General features: G+C 43.6%; 1 protein-coding gene across 1 annotated transcript in view; it reads right to left on the minus strand.

Annotated features, from left to right (window-relative positions):
* LOC123363278 (ATP-dependent translocase ABCB1-like) overlaps positions 1-15,434 on the minus strand; it is a 114,759-nt gene that overhangs the window by 16,453 nt on the left and 82,872 nt on the right. Inside the window, 1 exon segment of the mRNA XM_045004146.1 lies at positions 15,036-15,043. Coding sequence (XP_044860081.1) covers positions 15,036-15,043 — 8 coding nt within the window.

Raw genomic sequence — 15,434 nt, forward strand, 5'->3', positions numbered from 1 at the left:
CGCGCGCGCGTGTGTCTGCAACACCTAGTAGTATAGTGTTGTGATACTGCTTGTGGCCTCCAGGTGCTACTGCAAATCTACTACCATCGCTAACAATATAAGAAATTTGAGACTAAGAAATATACCGAATTCCCTTACATATATCTTTTTCAGGCTCAATATATTTTGTAATTTTTTTTTTTTTACTCCAGCTTCAAACTTACTACTGGAGCTGCTCAGAAATTTCTCAACAGAAAACAGATTCATTGAAGCAGAACCTTTCACAGAAACGTATTAGCTTCAACCAAGCTTTTGTCCAGAAGGTTTCTCAGGTCCAGAATGGGATTTCTGGGGATAATAAGAGAGTACCCGGAATAGCCAGTGATTAGGCAGTCAGCTGAGATGTGGGAAACCTATGTTCAAATCCTTGCTCCAAATCAGAGCAGGGGCTTGAACCTATAGTGCCTACATCACAGAGGAGTACCCTAACCATCTGGCTATTGGCTGTTCTGTCTCTCATGCTCTACTTTGCAAAAAAAAAAAAAAGGAAAGGTCTCACTTTTGTCCCGATGCAGAACAAAAATTAATGTTGAGGGTGATAGAAGCCACTGAGGGAAGTAAATGCCCCCTCCCCCTGCTTTCATGCTCCCCATCCCAGCTCTGCCCTTTTTCATTGTTCTCTACCTGCACAAATGAAGTGGGGAGAGAGGTTCCAGGCCCATGGTTATAACATTAAGTTACCGAGCACCATCAACCTAAATAAAGTAGAACAGAAGCCTTTATTTCCAGAGGCAACACAGCTAGTGATATCTTGAAGAATATTAACGGGTCACCACTATCTGTAGAGCACATCAAGTGGGATCGGAATTTATTATAATTAGTAACTCTTCCATGTAAGCATTTCTTCATGAAGACGCTGCCCATTGTCATAAGGTGGAATCCATCCCTGTGCAGAGGCCTGAACACCGCTTAAATCCTCTCAAGGACTATTAATCCTTGTGTGAGATTTGTAGTGAGGGATGAATTTCACTTATAAAATGAATGGCCATGATGAGTGAAGTTTAAACAAATGAAAGAAGCCGAAGAAATCTACCACGTTTACATGAAGACTTACTGCTTCCCAAACTTTTCTCTCAGGTAAGGATGATAATTACTTAGCCATGAAAACACCCACATAGCCAAGCTCTGCTACAGGAATAAAAATAAACAAACAAAAAAACAGACAAATTGGACTTACTTTTAGCCCTTCTTTTCACAGGAAAGCTAAGGCGATCACAAGGAAATAAATGGGTGAGGGGAGAGGAACATGAACAAAAGCAAAATAAATAAAATATATGAACTGTTTCCTTACATAATCTCTCCTGGGATATACAACCACTCACAAAACCGTCGTGCATTTCACCAAAAACCAGTGACATCAGAGGAAGGCAAACTCTATTCAGTACTGCTGCTATTGTTCCAAATACCATAAGAGTTATATCCAGCCCGTCTGCATATCGAAACTGATGGGAATGAGTAAAAGAAGTAAATATCAGATTATTTTAGTCAGTGGATACCAGTATGGCTTCGTGGTTGTTTGAATGTTAACAAAATAAACGATTTACAATAAAATGTTAGGAAGTTAATGCTTTGATTCATTTAACATTAGAATAGTATTTTGGATTATATATCACATCATCATCAGTGGAAATATAAAAGAGGTATAGAAAAGTTCAAGTGGCATCTCTCCTACATTACCCTGTGTGGTGAAATGCCTACAGATGGCATTGGGAGTGCTTCATATGGATGGAGAGCAGCATTTGTAATTAGTTGTTACAGAGTTAACTACAATTCTAAAGCAGCCGAGGGACAAAAATGAATGCAACAAACCTGGGATAATATGATTTTGGAAGACATGAAAACTCACATTTCACTGCATGTGTACTAGACCAACATGTAGTTACTATCATTACAAGTGTATTCTTGCTTACAATTGTGATTGGACCAACGATTTCAGATGGTTTGCTTTTTTCTTCTTTTTCTTTGTGTCTCCTGAAAGATAGAAATTAAACACGGGACATTTCCACTTTCACAAGATTGGCACAAATATGTACATCATTTTACTTCCTAGCTATCTTGTGTACTTACATAGCCCCCATTGCCATTGGAGCTGAGTGCATCACAGTATTTTAAGAGTACCTACACTCACAACACCCTTGTGTGGTAAGGAAGTACTATAATCCCCATTTTGTAGATGGGGGATGAAAGACAGGGAGATTAATGACAAAACTGTCAGGATTCCACCATTGACTTCAACACGTTCAGGAGTTCACATTAGGTGACTTGCCCAAGGTCATACAGGAAGCCTAGAGCAATGCAGGAATCTGAACCCATGTCTCCTGAGTCACAAAGTAGTGCTGTAACCACTAGACCATTTGTGTTGGCTCTAATACCGTTTGAACTCGGGCTGTTCTAGCAGATGTGGTAATACTATTAAACCACTGAACCTTAATGGGATCTTAAAGTAAACTATAAAAAACAAAAATTGCAAAAGAAAAAAAGAATGTAGTAAGGAGGCAACATAAATTAAAGTCATGATCCTGCAAGTGCTCCATGTGGCTGGATCCCTACATCCATATGGAGGTGGTGTCCGTATCAGGACCTTGATGATCCTAAAAGCTCTTATCCACATCAGTAGTTTCTATTTGTGTGATGTTTGCAGTGTTGGTGTAGCTGTGTTGGTCCCAGGATATGAGAGACACACCATAGATAGAGTAATATCTTTTAGTGGACCAACTTCTGTTGGTGGATAGCTGAGTCTTGTCCTTTCCGCCAATAGAAGTTGGTCCACTAAAAGAGGATCTCTCACCTACCTTGTCTCTCTTTATTCATGTCGAGTAATTCTATTGATTCCAGAGGGAATATTTATGTGACTAGAGGGGGAAGAGGTGGGGGGGGGAAGACCCACCTGTAGATCTCCTCACCTAAATTAATTCCAACCCCAACAATTATGTATTATCTTTGGGAGACACACAGTTTTGTGTTTTGGGGAAGAAGGGATGCAAATCTACGTAAAGAAGGAAATTATACAACTAGGATAGTAAAAATATTACTATTGTTTTGTTTGTTTCTTTCTTTTTTTTTTGCACAGGTAACATAAGATGTTCATTTCTTCGCCAAAGCTGGGTTAGTAATAGGAAATAAAAATGTAACTTGATTTTCTGGGAATCATATTAAAAGGAAAGAAATTAAGGCCCAAACTTTAGTAGCTGTTTCTTTTAAAGCAACAGTCCTCCCAGTCTCTCCGGTGGGAGGGAAAGAGAGGGGGCAGAGATACCAGCCAGTCTCTCTCACCCAGGGCTAGTCCTATTGAAGCTGTCAGTGACCAGCATGAGCTGGAGCAGGGATGGGGGATCCCTCCTGGGACACTGGCCTCTGTGACCCCTGGACCCAGCTCCCTGCTTTCCAAAACCCCAAGATGCCATCTCCTCACTCTGCTTCCTCCACCCCTTCCACTTCTAGGCCCACTCCGGAAGGAGAGATGGTCTTTGGGGTAGATACACATGTGCTGCATGACAATGCAAAGTGTGTGTGGGGGGGAAACCCCATACACACACACACACACACACACACACACACACACCTCTCGGAATGCAATGCATGTATAAAGTGGGATCCTGGCGATGAGGAAAGTATTATAGACTTTTAGCCCCTGCATTTTTTGTAGTGACCCTGCCACTTGGCCCCCTCCTTAGGAAGAGGCTGGCTGGGCCCCAGCTGGCAGTGAGAAGGGCATGTCAGGGGTGGGGCTGCAGTCTACAGTGCTGTGGGCCATAGGGGAGCCTGGGGAGATTTTTGTAATTTAGACAGACCCTCAGGGCTGAGTTGCTCCTGGGGCCTCTCCACTTCACACAGCAGCCTAGACTTGAAAGGGTACAAAACGTGACCGAATTCTGTGCTGCCTCTCTTAAATTGTTATCTCAGTAACCTTTTAATTTCATAGTTTTTAATTTTTTTAACTGCACAGAGGAAAGATGTAAGATACAGTCAAAAGAACCACAGTTTATGGCCCAGCTTCAATCCAGTGGCTGGCATAGACAGCGACCCTGCCAATCTTTGTTAGAAATGATGTAGCGTTCATCCAAAAACTGCAACCCCCAGGAGGCTACCGGGTACCATCACAACCCACAAGTTGGTGGTATTAGTTGGGGATGGCGCATAGTCATGGGTTGCCAGGATGCGCTGATTCAACCTCAACGGGGCTCTTATGCCATTTAAAGCTGACTACCATCAACAAACCCTACAGAAGCATAGGTGATGGCAACACCTTCCTTCAGGGTGAACACCCCCTTCGGGACTAGGGAGCTACGGGGGGACAGGGAGCTGTAATTTATATCTCTCTGAGCCATCTTGTGACACTTGCCCTTTTAAGATGTGCCGCCAGACTGGAGTGCATGCCAAAAGCAGAGCAGCATATTGAATATCTTTTTATACATTATTCAGAAATCAATAAAAAGCCTGCACAGTTCCTCTGAGATGAGAAATTAGAGAAAATGGCTGTGTAGGTGGAACACTTGGAAAACCGTTCCAACAGCAGCAGTCCCCAGGAGCTCAGATTAGCACAAGTTTACTTAAAATAGAAACAAACACTTTTGTAAAGAACAAGAAATTCAATCTATTGCTGGGCACATGACACAAAACATTGAGAATTAAAGATGAAATCCACTCTGAAGCCAGTGGGCCTGAACCCAGTCTCACTTAAACTGATGTAAATCAGGAGTAATTCCATTGAAGTCAATGGAGTTAAACCAGTAGAAAACCTTTGTGAGAAGACAATAAGGCTCATTAGCTGTTTTCTATATGTGCGTTACCCTTCTTGACCTGAAACCTTAGCAAAATTCAGGGTGTTACAAGTTGTTCCAATTAGGAGGGAAAACTGATGGTAGAATCAGATGTTTTCTTTGAATCACGTTTGTTTATTTACAAGGACTGTCCTGTTTTCCCTGAATACTGGAGGAATCAAACAATAGGAGTTAGTTCTTTGCTTAGTATCAGAGAGGTAGCCGTGTTAGTCTGGATCTGTAAAAGCAGCAAAGAGTCCTGTTGCACCTTATAGACTAATATATGTATTGGAGCATGAGCTTTTGTGGGTGAATACCCACTTCGTCGGATGCATGTAGTGGAAATTTCCAGGGACAGGTATATATATGCAAGCAAGAAGCAGGCTAGAGATAACGAGGTTAGTTCAATCAGGGAGAATGAGGCCCTCTTCTAGCAGTTGAGGTGTGATAACCAAGGGAGGAGAAACTGCTTTTGTACTTAGCAAGCCATTCACAGTCTTTGTTTAATCCTGAGCTGATGGTGTCAAATTTGCAGATGAACTGAAGCTCAGCAGTTTCTCTTTGAAGTCTGGTCCTGAAGTTTTTTTGCTGCAGGATGGCTGCCTTTAGATCTGCTATTGTGTGGCGAGGGAGATTGAATTGTTCTCCTACAGGTTTTTGTATATTGCCATTCCTAATATCTGATTTATGTCCATTTATCCTTTTCCGTAGGGACTGTCCAGTTTGGCCGATGTACATAGCAGAGGGGCATTGCTGGCATATGATGGCGAATATTACATTGGTGGACATGCAGGTGAATGAACCGGTGATGGTGTGGCTGATCTGGTTAGGTCCTGTGATGATGTTGCTGGTGTAGATGTGTGGGCAGAGTTGGCCTCAAGGTTTGTTGCATGGATTGGTTCCTAAGTCAGAGTTACGATGGTGCGGTGTGCAGTTACTGGTGAGATTATGCTTCAGGTTGGCAGGTTGTCTGTGGGCGAGGACTGGCCTGCCACCCAAGGCCTGTGAAAGTGATAGATCATTGTCCAGGATGGGTTGTAGATCCCTGATGATGCGTTGGAGGGGTTTTAGCTGGGGACTGTATGTGATGGCCAGTGGAGTCCTGTTGGTTTCTTTCTTGGGTTTGTCTTGCAGTAGGAGGCTTCTGGGTACATGTCTGGCTCTGTTGATCTGTTTCCTTATTTCCTCATATGGGTATTGTAGTTTTGAGGATGCTTGGTGAAGATTTTGTAGGTGTTGGTCTCTGTCTGAGGGGTTGGAGCAGATGCAGTTGTACCTCAGTGTTTGGCTGTAGACAATGGATTGTGTGGTGTGCCCGGGATGGAAGCTGGAGGCATGAAGGTAGGCATAGCGGTTGGTAGGTTTTGGTATAGGGTGGTGTTAATGTGACCATCGCTTATTTGCACCGTGGTGTCTAGGAAGTGGACTTCCCATGTAGATTGGTCCAGGCTGAGGTTGATGGTGGGGTGGAAGTTGTTGAAATGGTGGTGGAATTTTTCCAGAGTCTCCTTCCCATGGGTCCAGATAATGAAGATGTCATCAATGTAGTGTAGGTAGAGAAGGGGCTTGAGTGGATGAGAGCTAAGGAAGCGTTGTTCCAGGTCAGCCATAAAAATGTTGGCATATTGTGGGGCCATGTGGGTGCCCATAGCAGTGCCACTGATCTGGAGATATATATTGTCATCAAATTTGAAATAGTTCTTTGCTTATGACCTCAAGCCTATTTAGCCAGCTTCTCCAGACCCAGAAGACCCAGAAGTCTTGGCTTCTCCCTGGGTCACACTCTGGACACCCTGTGCTTGTCCAAGCTTTCTCTGTCTCTCCCTGTCTCTGTCTCCTCATCTCTGAGTATGTCTACACGTAAAATGCTACAGCAGTACCGCTTCAGCACTGTAGCACTTCAGTGTAGACATCACTACGGTGATGGGAGGAGTTCTCCTGGCACTCGAGTTAATCCACCTCCTTCACGAGAGGCAGTAGCTAGGTCAATGGAAAAATTCTTCTGTTGACCTAGCACTAGGGGTTAGGTTGGTCTTTCAGGAGTGCAGGTTTTCACCCTCCATCCCCTGAGAGACATAGCTATGCTGATGTAAATGTTCAGTGTAGACCAGCCTTCTATCTCCTGCTTCTCTGTCCTTAACACACCCCCTTAGCCAAAGGATGCCCAGCCTAGCATTCTGCCTATATAGCTCAAATTCCTGAGTGGCATTGGGTGAGCATGAGCCCATCTTTTTAGAGCACTATTGTTTCTTACCCTGAATGAAGGGTGGCTGCTGCACTCATCAATGTAAGGGGCTTTAAGCCAGCTACGACACCTGCTTCATTCTGAAAGCTATACTAAGGTTGTTTGAGACAGTTTGTCCCACTGAGCGACTGAAAAAAATAAACAACCCAAACAAGATCCAAAGCCAAACTCAGACAAGAGGTGATACCCAAACACTTACTTGTCATCTACATCCACATTAGTAGAATACTTTGGTGCTTGTCCAGCGATTTCTATGTGGATAATCCACATAATTATGTGGATAGGTTATTTATTCTAAAATAAAATGCTGTGCTGTTAATATCATTACTCACCATGAAATCCAATATAGGACACACTTTGTTTAGGTGACACCAATCAGAAATCTCAAACATAACAACTTTATATTAGATATATTATCAGCTTGTCCATTGAAGCTTTTAAAAAATTTATTAAAAAACAGGATTAACCTTTTGTGATGTCATCTGATTAAAATATGATCATATAGATCATTGTTGCAACCACTGTTATATATTTGCCACAAATCTTGTACAAAATATGGTATGTAAGATGTCTGTGGAAAGGTTATGATTTGCTGAATATGATTATGCTATTTGTAGGCATGTATCATTTTTGTATTTGAAGTTATGAGTATTGGCTCTATCCCTGTATTTCAAATGTTTGCTCCTGGGGTCGCGCCCAAAAGGTATTTAGCCTGCACATTTTGAATGAACTATTCAAGTAGAATGGCCCATTACAGTACACTTAACTTACAATGGAAGACGCCTAACTACTCTTAATGGACTTCTGTGACTAGGCGAAATCATGCATGGACATGTGACTCAAAACACCATCATGCTACTGTAAATTTCCACAGTAAGAACAATGGGATTCCCTCCACATGGCAGAAGATATAAAAAGCCTGGAAAACCTCAATTTTGCCTCTTTCCTGCTCCAGCCTCTTTTCTGCTCAAACTTCTGGACTATGGGCTCAGGGCTGGGGCAGTAGCGTGGGGCTGGGGTGCAGGCTTACCTCGGGCTGCTTCCGGTCAGTGGTGCAGGGAGGCTAAGGCAGGCTGCCTGCCTGTTCTGGCTCCGTGCTGTACCCCGGCAGCAGCCAGCAGGTCCGGTTCATAGGCGGGGATGGGGGGGGTGAGGAGGGGAGGGGGAAGAAGCTACGTGCCCCAGGACAGGTAGGGACCAGCCTGCATTAGTGCCACAGCACCACTGACTGGACTTTTAACGGCCTAGTTGGCGGTGCTGACCAGAGCAGCCACGATTCCTTTTCAATCAGATGTTCCAGTCAAAAACTGGACACCTGGTCACCCTAACCTAGAACTTTGTATTTATTGTATGTATTTGACTCCTTTAACCAATTTTAACTCTCACCTTTCTTTCTTTTTATAAATAACCCTTTAGATTTTACATACTAAAGGATTGGCTTCAGCATGATTTTTGGGTAAGCTCTGAGTTGTATATTGACCTGGGTGTGTGGCTGGTCCTGTGGGATCAGAAGAACCTTTTATTTGAGGAGACTGGTTTTAAAGAACCACTCGTCTCTAAGTCTAGTGTTTTCAGTGGTGATAGAAGGACAGGTATGCCTAAGGAAACTGCTTTTATGGCTTCTTGTTAGCCAGTGTGGTGAAACAGAAGTTTACTTTTGATGCTGGTTTAGTATATCTCATGGGAGAATAATCTCCAGTTTTGGGGTGTGTCCACCCTATTTCTCAGCAGTTTGTCCTCAATTTGGTATTCTCAATAGTGACCCACAGAGGCATGGTTACATGTGTTTTCTCCAGTATTACCACTTTTTTTCTGGTTTCCCTATTGAATGAGTTGTCTCGCTCCCTTTGATTAAATAAGCAGCTATGAGAGTCAAAGGAAGCAGAAGACACAATAGCTTCAGAAATGTCAAATATTACAGACACAAGTACAGTGCATGGAGTACACTTGCTCTATGACAGGGGTTCTCAAACTGGGGGTCGGGACTCCTCAGGGGGTCGTGAGGTTATTATGTGGGGGGTAGCAAGCTGTCAGCTTCCACCCCAAACCCCGCTTTGCCTCCAGCATTTATAATAGTATTAAATATATAAAAAAGTGTTTTTAATTCATAGCGGCGGTGGGGGGGGGGGTCACACTCAGAGGCATGCTATGTGAATGAGGTCACCAGCAGAAAAGTTTGAGAATCACTGTTCTATGACATTATTCCAAGCTCACACTGAGAAAGATGACAAATTATGAGGAAAAAAAGCTTACCTATGAAGAGAGACTGAAAAGGTTAGTATTCTTTCCCTGAGAAAGGAGATAAATAAGAGAGGCCATGATAAAAGTATTAGAATAATGAATGGTATAGAGAAAATGGATAAGAAAAACAGAAGTTCTCACTCTCATAATACAAAAACAAAGGCTCAACAATCTGGCACCTATTAGGAGCATAAACATTTGCTTCAAAGTTGTTTTAGGGACCATGTCCAGTATAACCGCCTGTACAGTACGTCAATTGTGTCAATTTGAGATCCATTTCTTTTTATAAAGTCCCACACAGAGGAAATTAGAAGCATGGTACCAGGTACCCTGTTTTAGAGATGCCTCTTGCTTTAGTCTTCACTCAGCAAGGGAAAATATTAAACAAGTTATCCAATACCACATACTTACAAAAAAAATCACAGCATGCTTTATAAACAGAAACAATTCTTTTGCACTGATGTGCTAAAAGAATAAGAAATCTCACTCTCAGCTCATATACTGCAGTGGAGTATGTAGCTTCAGAAGATTTTACTGGGCACCATCCGAAATAGCTCCCAGGTGGGCAGAAGATGAACAGTGAATAACAAATGCAACTCATTTCAACAGAAATATTAGTTCAGCTGGAACCAACTTCCTGTCTTTTATCATGGACTGTTTTAATGTATGATCCTATTTTTTCCTGGTTATTATTTCTCTGCACTGATACAATACTTCTAAGAATATTATTTTCAGTTAATCTTTTACATTGTAAGCAGAGTCAGGATGAGCTGTACCCTGACATCTGGTGGTGAATTATGGCAAGTGTGGAAAAGAAGTTAGGGGGCTGATCTTGTTTGCATAGGCACACCCACTCCGCCTAGCATGAGCCCACGGCAGCCCAAAATGGTCACTCTGACTGCTGTGCGATCCCCAATTTCTCAGTTATTGGGGTAGGAGGAATAAAGTGTTGTTACCCTGATTATGTGAATGAAGGACTATGAGACTGTTTTATGACAGAGGGTCTCACCATCAACCAAGTAGCACTCGCTAGACAAGGGACATGGGTTCCAAAACCCAGTGAATTGAGAAAGGTTAGGGACAGGTATGTGTATCTGATGATATGGGCCCCGTTTGAGGACCTGGCACACCAATTATACATCTTCTCCTTCTCCATTATTGCATAGCAGAGCTAATTTTGATTCCATTAGGAGCCTAGCTAGAGACTGCTGAACTGAATTCACTTTGGGCCAATGGTGCACCAGCACTGGGTCTCCCCTACTACAAGCTGAAATCACTAAGAACTGAAACCACTAAAAGAGCTAAAATTACTGAGCTGAGATCACTGAGTGCTGTGTTAACTAGTGGGGGAGCCTGAAGATATATTGCTAAGCAGCTGGCAGAGCAGTTTGCAGGATGGTTGGAGCGGCGAGCACAGCGGAGTGGAGCTGAGCAATTTGTGGGGACAGCTGGTGGAGTGGAACAGCTTGTGGGATGGTTGGAGCGGCCCACAGAACAGTGAGTAGAGTAGAGCAGAGCAGTTTGTGGGGACGGCTGGAGGAGCAGAGCGGCTGGTGGAGCAGAGCCATTCGTGGTGAAGGCTGCAGCAGACCTCCATGGAGAGGTAGGGCAGTCAGCCTCGGCCCACGTAAGGTACCCCTTAACATCCCGTGTGCTCCCCCCCTCACAATTCCACCCAGGCTGGAGGGGTAAAACTCTGCAGATGAACTTTTGAACTCTGGGCCAGCACTGACCAGGGACAGAGACTTTTGGGTTGTTGGACTTTGGGGTGATTTGGACTTAAGACCCTGAGGGGAAAGGGACATTGCCAAACTTACTTGGAGGTGGGTCTTTTGCTCATGGTTTGTGTTATGAATCCTGTTTGTGGTGTTTCCCCAACGTAAGACCGCACTGTTTCCCTCCTTTATTAAAAGAATGTTGCTACACTCAGACTCCGTGCTTTCAAGAGGGGAAGTATTGCCTCCTAGAGGCGCCCAAGCGGGGGAGTGGTATGTAATTGTCCCAGGTCACTGGGTGGGGGCTCGAGCCGGTTTTGCATTGCTTTATTGAAACGGAACCACTGGATACTGAACCCGGCCCTTGTTGCTGCCAACTCAGAGGGGCAGAAGGGTTACAACATATTTCCTTTTATTGTATTTATTTACTATTTTTCAGTGCATCCATCAAAAAATTAGCATAACAAATGTTAATTAAGGAAAAATGGACTCACCATCAAAGCAGGAATAATACACTTTAGGCAAAACCATAAGTAAGCAGACGGGCATGGTGCCGTGCCCTGATTTAACAAACTCAGGCTCTTTTGGACTAATGGAGAAAGTAAGTTTCAGAGCTGAGCTCAGCTTCTTGATGACAGCTCCTGAGCTTTCAAATATAGGGCCTCTCCGAGCCTAGGGGTACAGCTACACTGCAAAGACAACCCCGCAGCAGGAAGTCTCGGGGTTCAGGCCACCTGACTCAGGCTCTCATAATGGGGCTATAAATAACAGGGTGGACTTTCCCGCTTGGGCTGGAGCCTGAGCGCTGAAACCCAGTGAAGGGGGCATCTCTCAGAGCCAGAGACACCTGCCCACTCACACTAGGTTTCAGAGCCCGGGCTCCAGCTGGAGCGGGGAAGTCTACACTGCTATTTGTAGCCCCATTGCACAAGCCTGAATCAACTGAGACTCACTCACTGCCACAGGGTTGCTTTCTGCAGTGTAAATTGACTCTAGTAGCCAATAGGAATTCAGTGCCATCTATACAATGCTAGTACAATACGGTGCATGAAATCCCTGCTAAGCAATTGGGCTCCTTATTCTCTCCCATCTGAAGGGGCTTTACATGTAGCCAAAAATCTAAAAAAAGAGACATACCAGAAATAGAAATAGATGGGGTTCAGAGACAGGTAATGAGGTCAGTCAGAGGGGACGTGACAGAGACAGGTAATGAGACCAGTCAGAGGGGACATCATAGAGACATACAAAATAATGACTGTTACAGAAAAGTTACATCTGATACTCCTGTTTACCTTCTTTCATAAAATGAGAACAGGAGACATTCCATTAAGTCGTAAGGCAGCAAATTAAAAAACTGAAATATTTCATTTCAGTTCAACATAATTAATTTGTGGAATTCATTGTCATTAAACATCATTTTGGCCAAGACTTTAGTCTTGAAAAAAAATGATTAGGCCTTTATATGGATAGTGAGACCATCAACAGTTACATTAAATGGGATTTTTTTTTTAAAGTTAGCCCACCCATAGTTCCCAGTCGAATGCCCATTGATATCAGTGGGACTCATTCCACTGACTTCAATGCACATTCAATCAGGCTCAAATTCTCTTAGGTTAGGACACAAGCCAGCCTCTGAACGATAAGATTTAGAAAGAATCTTCCAATATGGGGTTTCTTACACCTTCCTAGAATCTGACACTGGTGACTGTCAGAGCCAGGATATTGGATTAGCTGGACCATATCTAGTATGGCAATTCCCATACTCCTAAATCTATTAATAACAAACAATTGTGTGTTGTGGTTAACAAGCAAATACTGAATTTGTTTAACTTTTTTCAATTAGGGCCCAATCCTGTTCTCATTGACATGAACAAACACAACTCCCACCGACTTGAGGCAATGAAATTGTGCCCCTTCCAAAATGGCCAGCATAAATAGTAGAATCATAGAAATGTAAGGCTGAAAGGGACCTCAAGAGGTCATCTAATCAATCTCCTCACACTGAGGCAGGACCATGTATACTAGATCATCCCTCACATGTGTTTGTCTAACCTGTTCTTAAAAATCTTCAGTGACAGGGAGTCCACAACCTCCCTAGGTTTTAGGAACAATCTTGCTTTATGAGCAGGTTATTCAATAAATATATTAGTGTCAACATGTTGTTTGCAATTTTGTTTCACATTGGTCCCAGGATATTAGAGACCCTGATATTATTGGTCCAATAAAAGATATTACCTCACTCAACTTGTCTCTTGAGTTTTAATATTTTTTTTTAAAAATGATTTCATAAAAATGAAGATGACATAACATTATTTTGGATGAGAAGGAATTGGAGAAGTGATTTAGAGAATAATTTACTCGAGCACCTTCCAGCCTCAGACACATTTCAGGTCATTTAAAGCTTATTTCACTGAATCAACAGTATCTGAAAGGGTATCATTTATAATTAACATCACACACAGTATGATTTGACAGAGAGTAATTGGTACTTAAACTCTTTTATACATCAGCAAGATTTGAGTTCTGCACCAAGGAGGTAAAAATAAAGAGAAGCTGTAGTACATTATCTTATGACTAAAAATGTAATAAGTGGGGGAAAGTAATTGACATTTCTACAAATGACATATCTCCCTTTAACTGCTTTGAACAGCTGTTGAAAAATGGAAGCTGTTTTTATGAAGGAGACAAACTCCAGGATTCCTGTAATAGAACAGAGCTTTGTTTGGGTGGTTTGGAGAATCCTGTGTGACTTGGAAAAACATGGGTGGCTAGGTCTGGAACTAAGCTGGATATGGTCCTATTTCCCTCCCCTGTTCTCTGTCCATTTCACTAGTGCACTATTATGTCAACTCTCCCCCTTTGCAGATCAGTCTCCCACTGAGGTGCCAAGTAATAAAATAATTCACATCTAATCCTATCCATAAGGAATGAGGGCAGATTCTCCCCCCACTTCACTCCCTTTGTGCCACTCAGGTGTTACGAAGAGAGGAAACCTCCCTTAAATTCCCCTCTGATACCCCAGTACAGTGCATAGCTCCTATGGGGCCATACAGAGGCGTGGTAACTGTAAACATGCGTACACATGGTATGTCTATGCTGCGTTTTAAAACCTGTGGCAGAGAGTCTCAGAGGCCAGGTCTACAGACTCGGGCTCACACTATGATGCTAAAAACAGCTGTGTAGACATCATGGCTTGGGCTCTGAAGTCCACCCCTCAGCCTTGAGCTGCAGTGCACAGAACATGGCCAGATCCTTCTTGCATGGAGCTCCTTCTGGCCCCTGGGTCTGAGCTGGCCCCCGCAGCAAGGCATAGAGGCAGACCATACATAGAGGCAGACCCATTGTACATGACCCATACATAGAGGCAGACCCATTGTACATGCCCCTCTTACCTGCATTCAGTGCACACGATTAGGTGTAGGGCCCCTCTTCTTCCCTTTCTACATATGCAGCAACCAATTCTTTCTAGTTGCTATAGCTCCTGGTGTGGCTGCCTGGGCACTTCCACAAATGGGAACTGGACCCCCTGAAGTCATCGTAAGCCTCCATATGTTGATTGGGGAGGGTGGACACCTCACAGCCAAGGAACGGGTTTGTGCCTGGCTGCTCGGTCACCCCTTCTTGACTGTAGGGGGTTTCAGATCCCACTTCTGGTACCAGTGACAGTGGGGCTGCCCTAGCGCATGCCCCCGCTGGTAGTCCTGTTGGTACACTCAGCACCTGCTCAGGTTCTTCCAATCAGTGACCAGAGACTGATTCCTTCAAACAAAATGTCCCCTTCATGGGGTCTGGTTTATTAACTTTTTTTTTTAAGTTACAGAATCCAAACCACTGATTTTAGTCTCAAGTTCATGCATGCTCTCATACAAGTCCATACAAGACTCCTGGTAGCTCTTCTTCTCTGTTCAGAAGACCCAGTTGTGCTCCTGGAGCTGGGTTAAACTTTGAACAGTCAGCTATTCTCCCCCCTCAAGAACAAAAGTCCCTCAGCCCTTCTTGTGGATCTGGGTTGTATTTCAAGCCATCTGCAGGGACTCAGCCAGCTTCTCCAGCCCAAGTGAGTTTCTTTACCTTCAGATTTGGAAGGTTCAGCCGTCAGAAATTTTCCTGCTGGCGTCACCCTTGCTAGGATGAAGGGGGCAGAATTTATGCTAGTCCTCTTTCAAGAGCTCATCCTGATTGGCTGGAAGTGAGGGGGGCCTTTCCCCACCTACTTTGCAAGTCTCTTCTGGCCCCAGGCCCTTAAAGTAATAGGAATGAGTTTGTTTATCCCTAAAATAAAACTTATTCCTGGAACTGCATCCCTTCACCAATAGCTCCTGTTTCCTAGGTCCTTGCATCCATAAGACCTCCAAAAATATTAGAACAGGGCTGGACTGACTCCAGCTCCTTTCAGTCTTAAGAGGATGGGCTACCCTGTCACATTAGCCTTCG

This window comes from Mauremys mutica, chromosome 2, assembly GCF_020497125.1.
Source record: "Mauremys mutica isolate MM-2020 ecotype Southern chromosome 2, ASM2049712v1, whole genome shotgun sequence".
Lineage (NCBI taxonomy): Eukaryota > Metazoa > Chordata > Testudines > Geoemydidae > Mauremys > Mauremys mutica.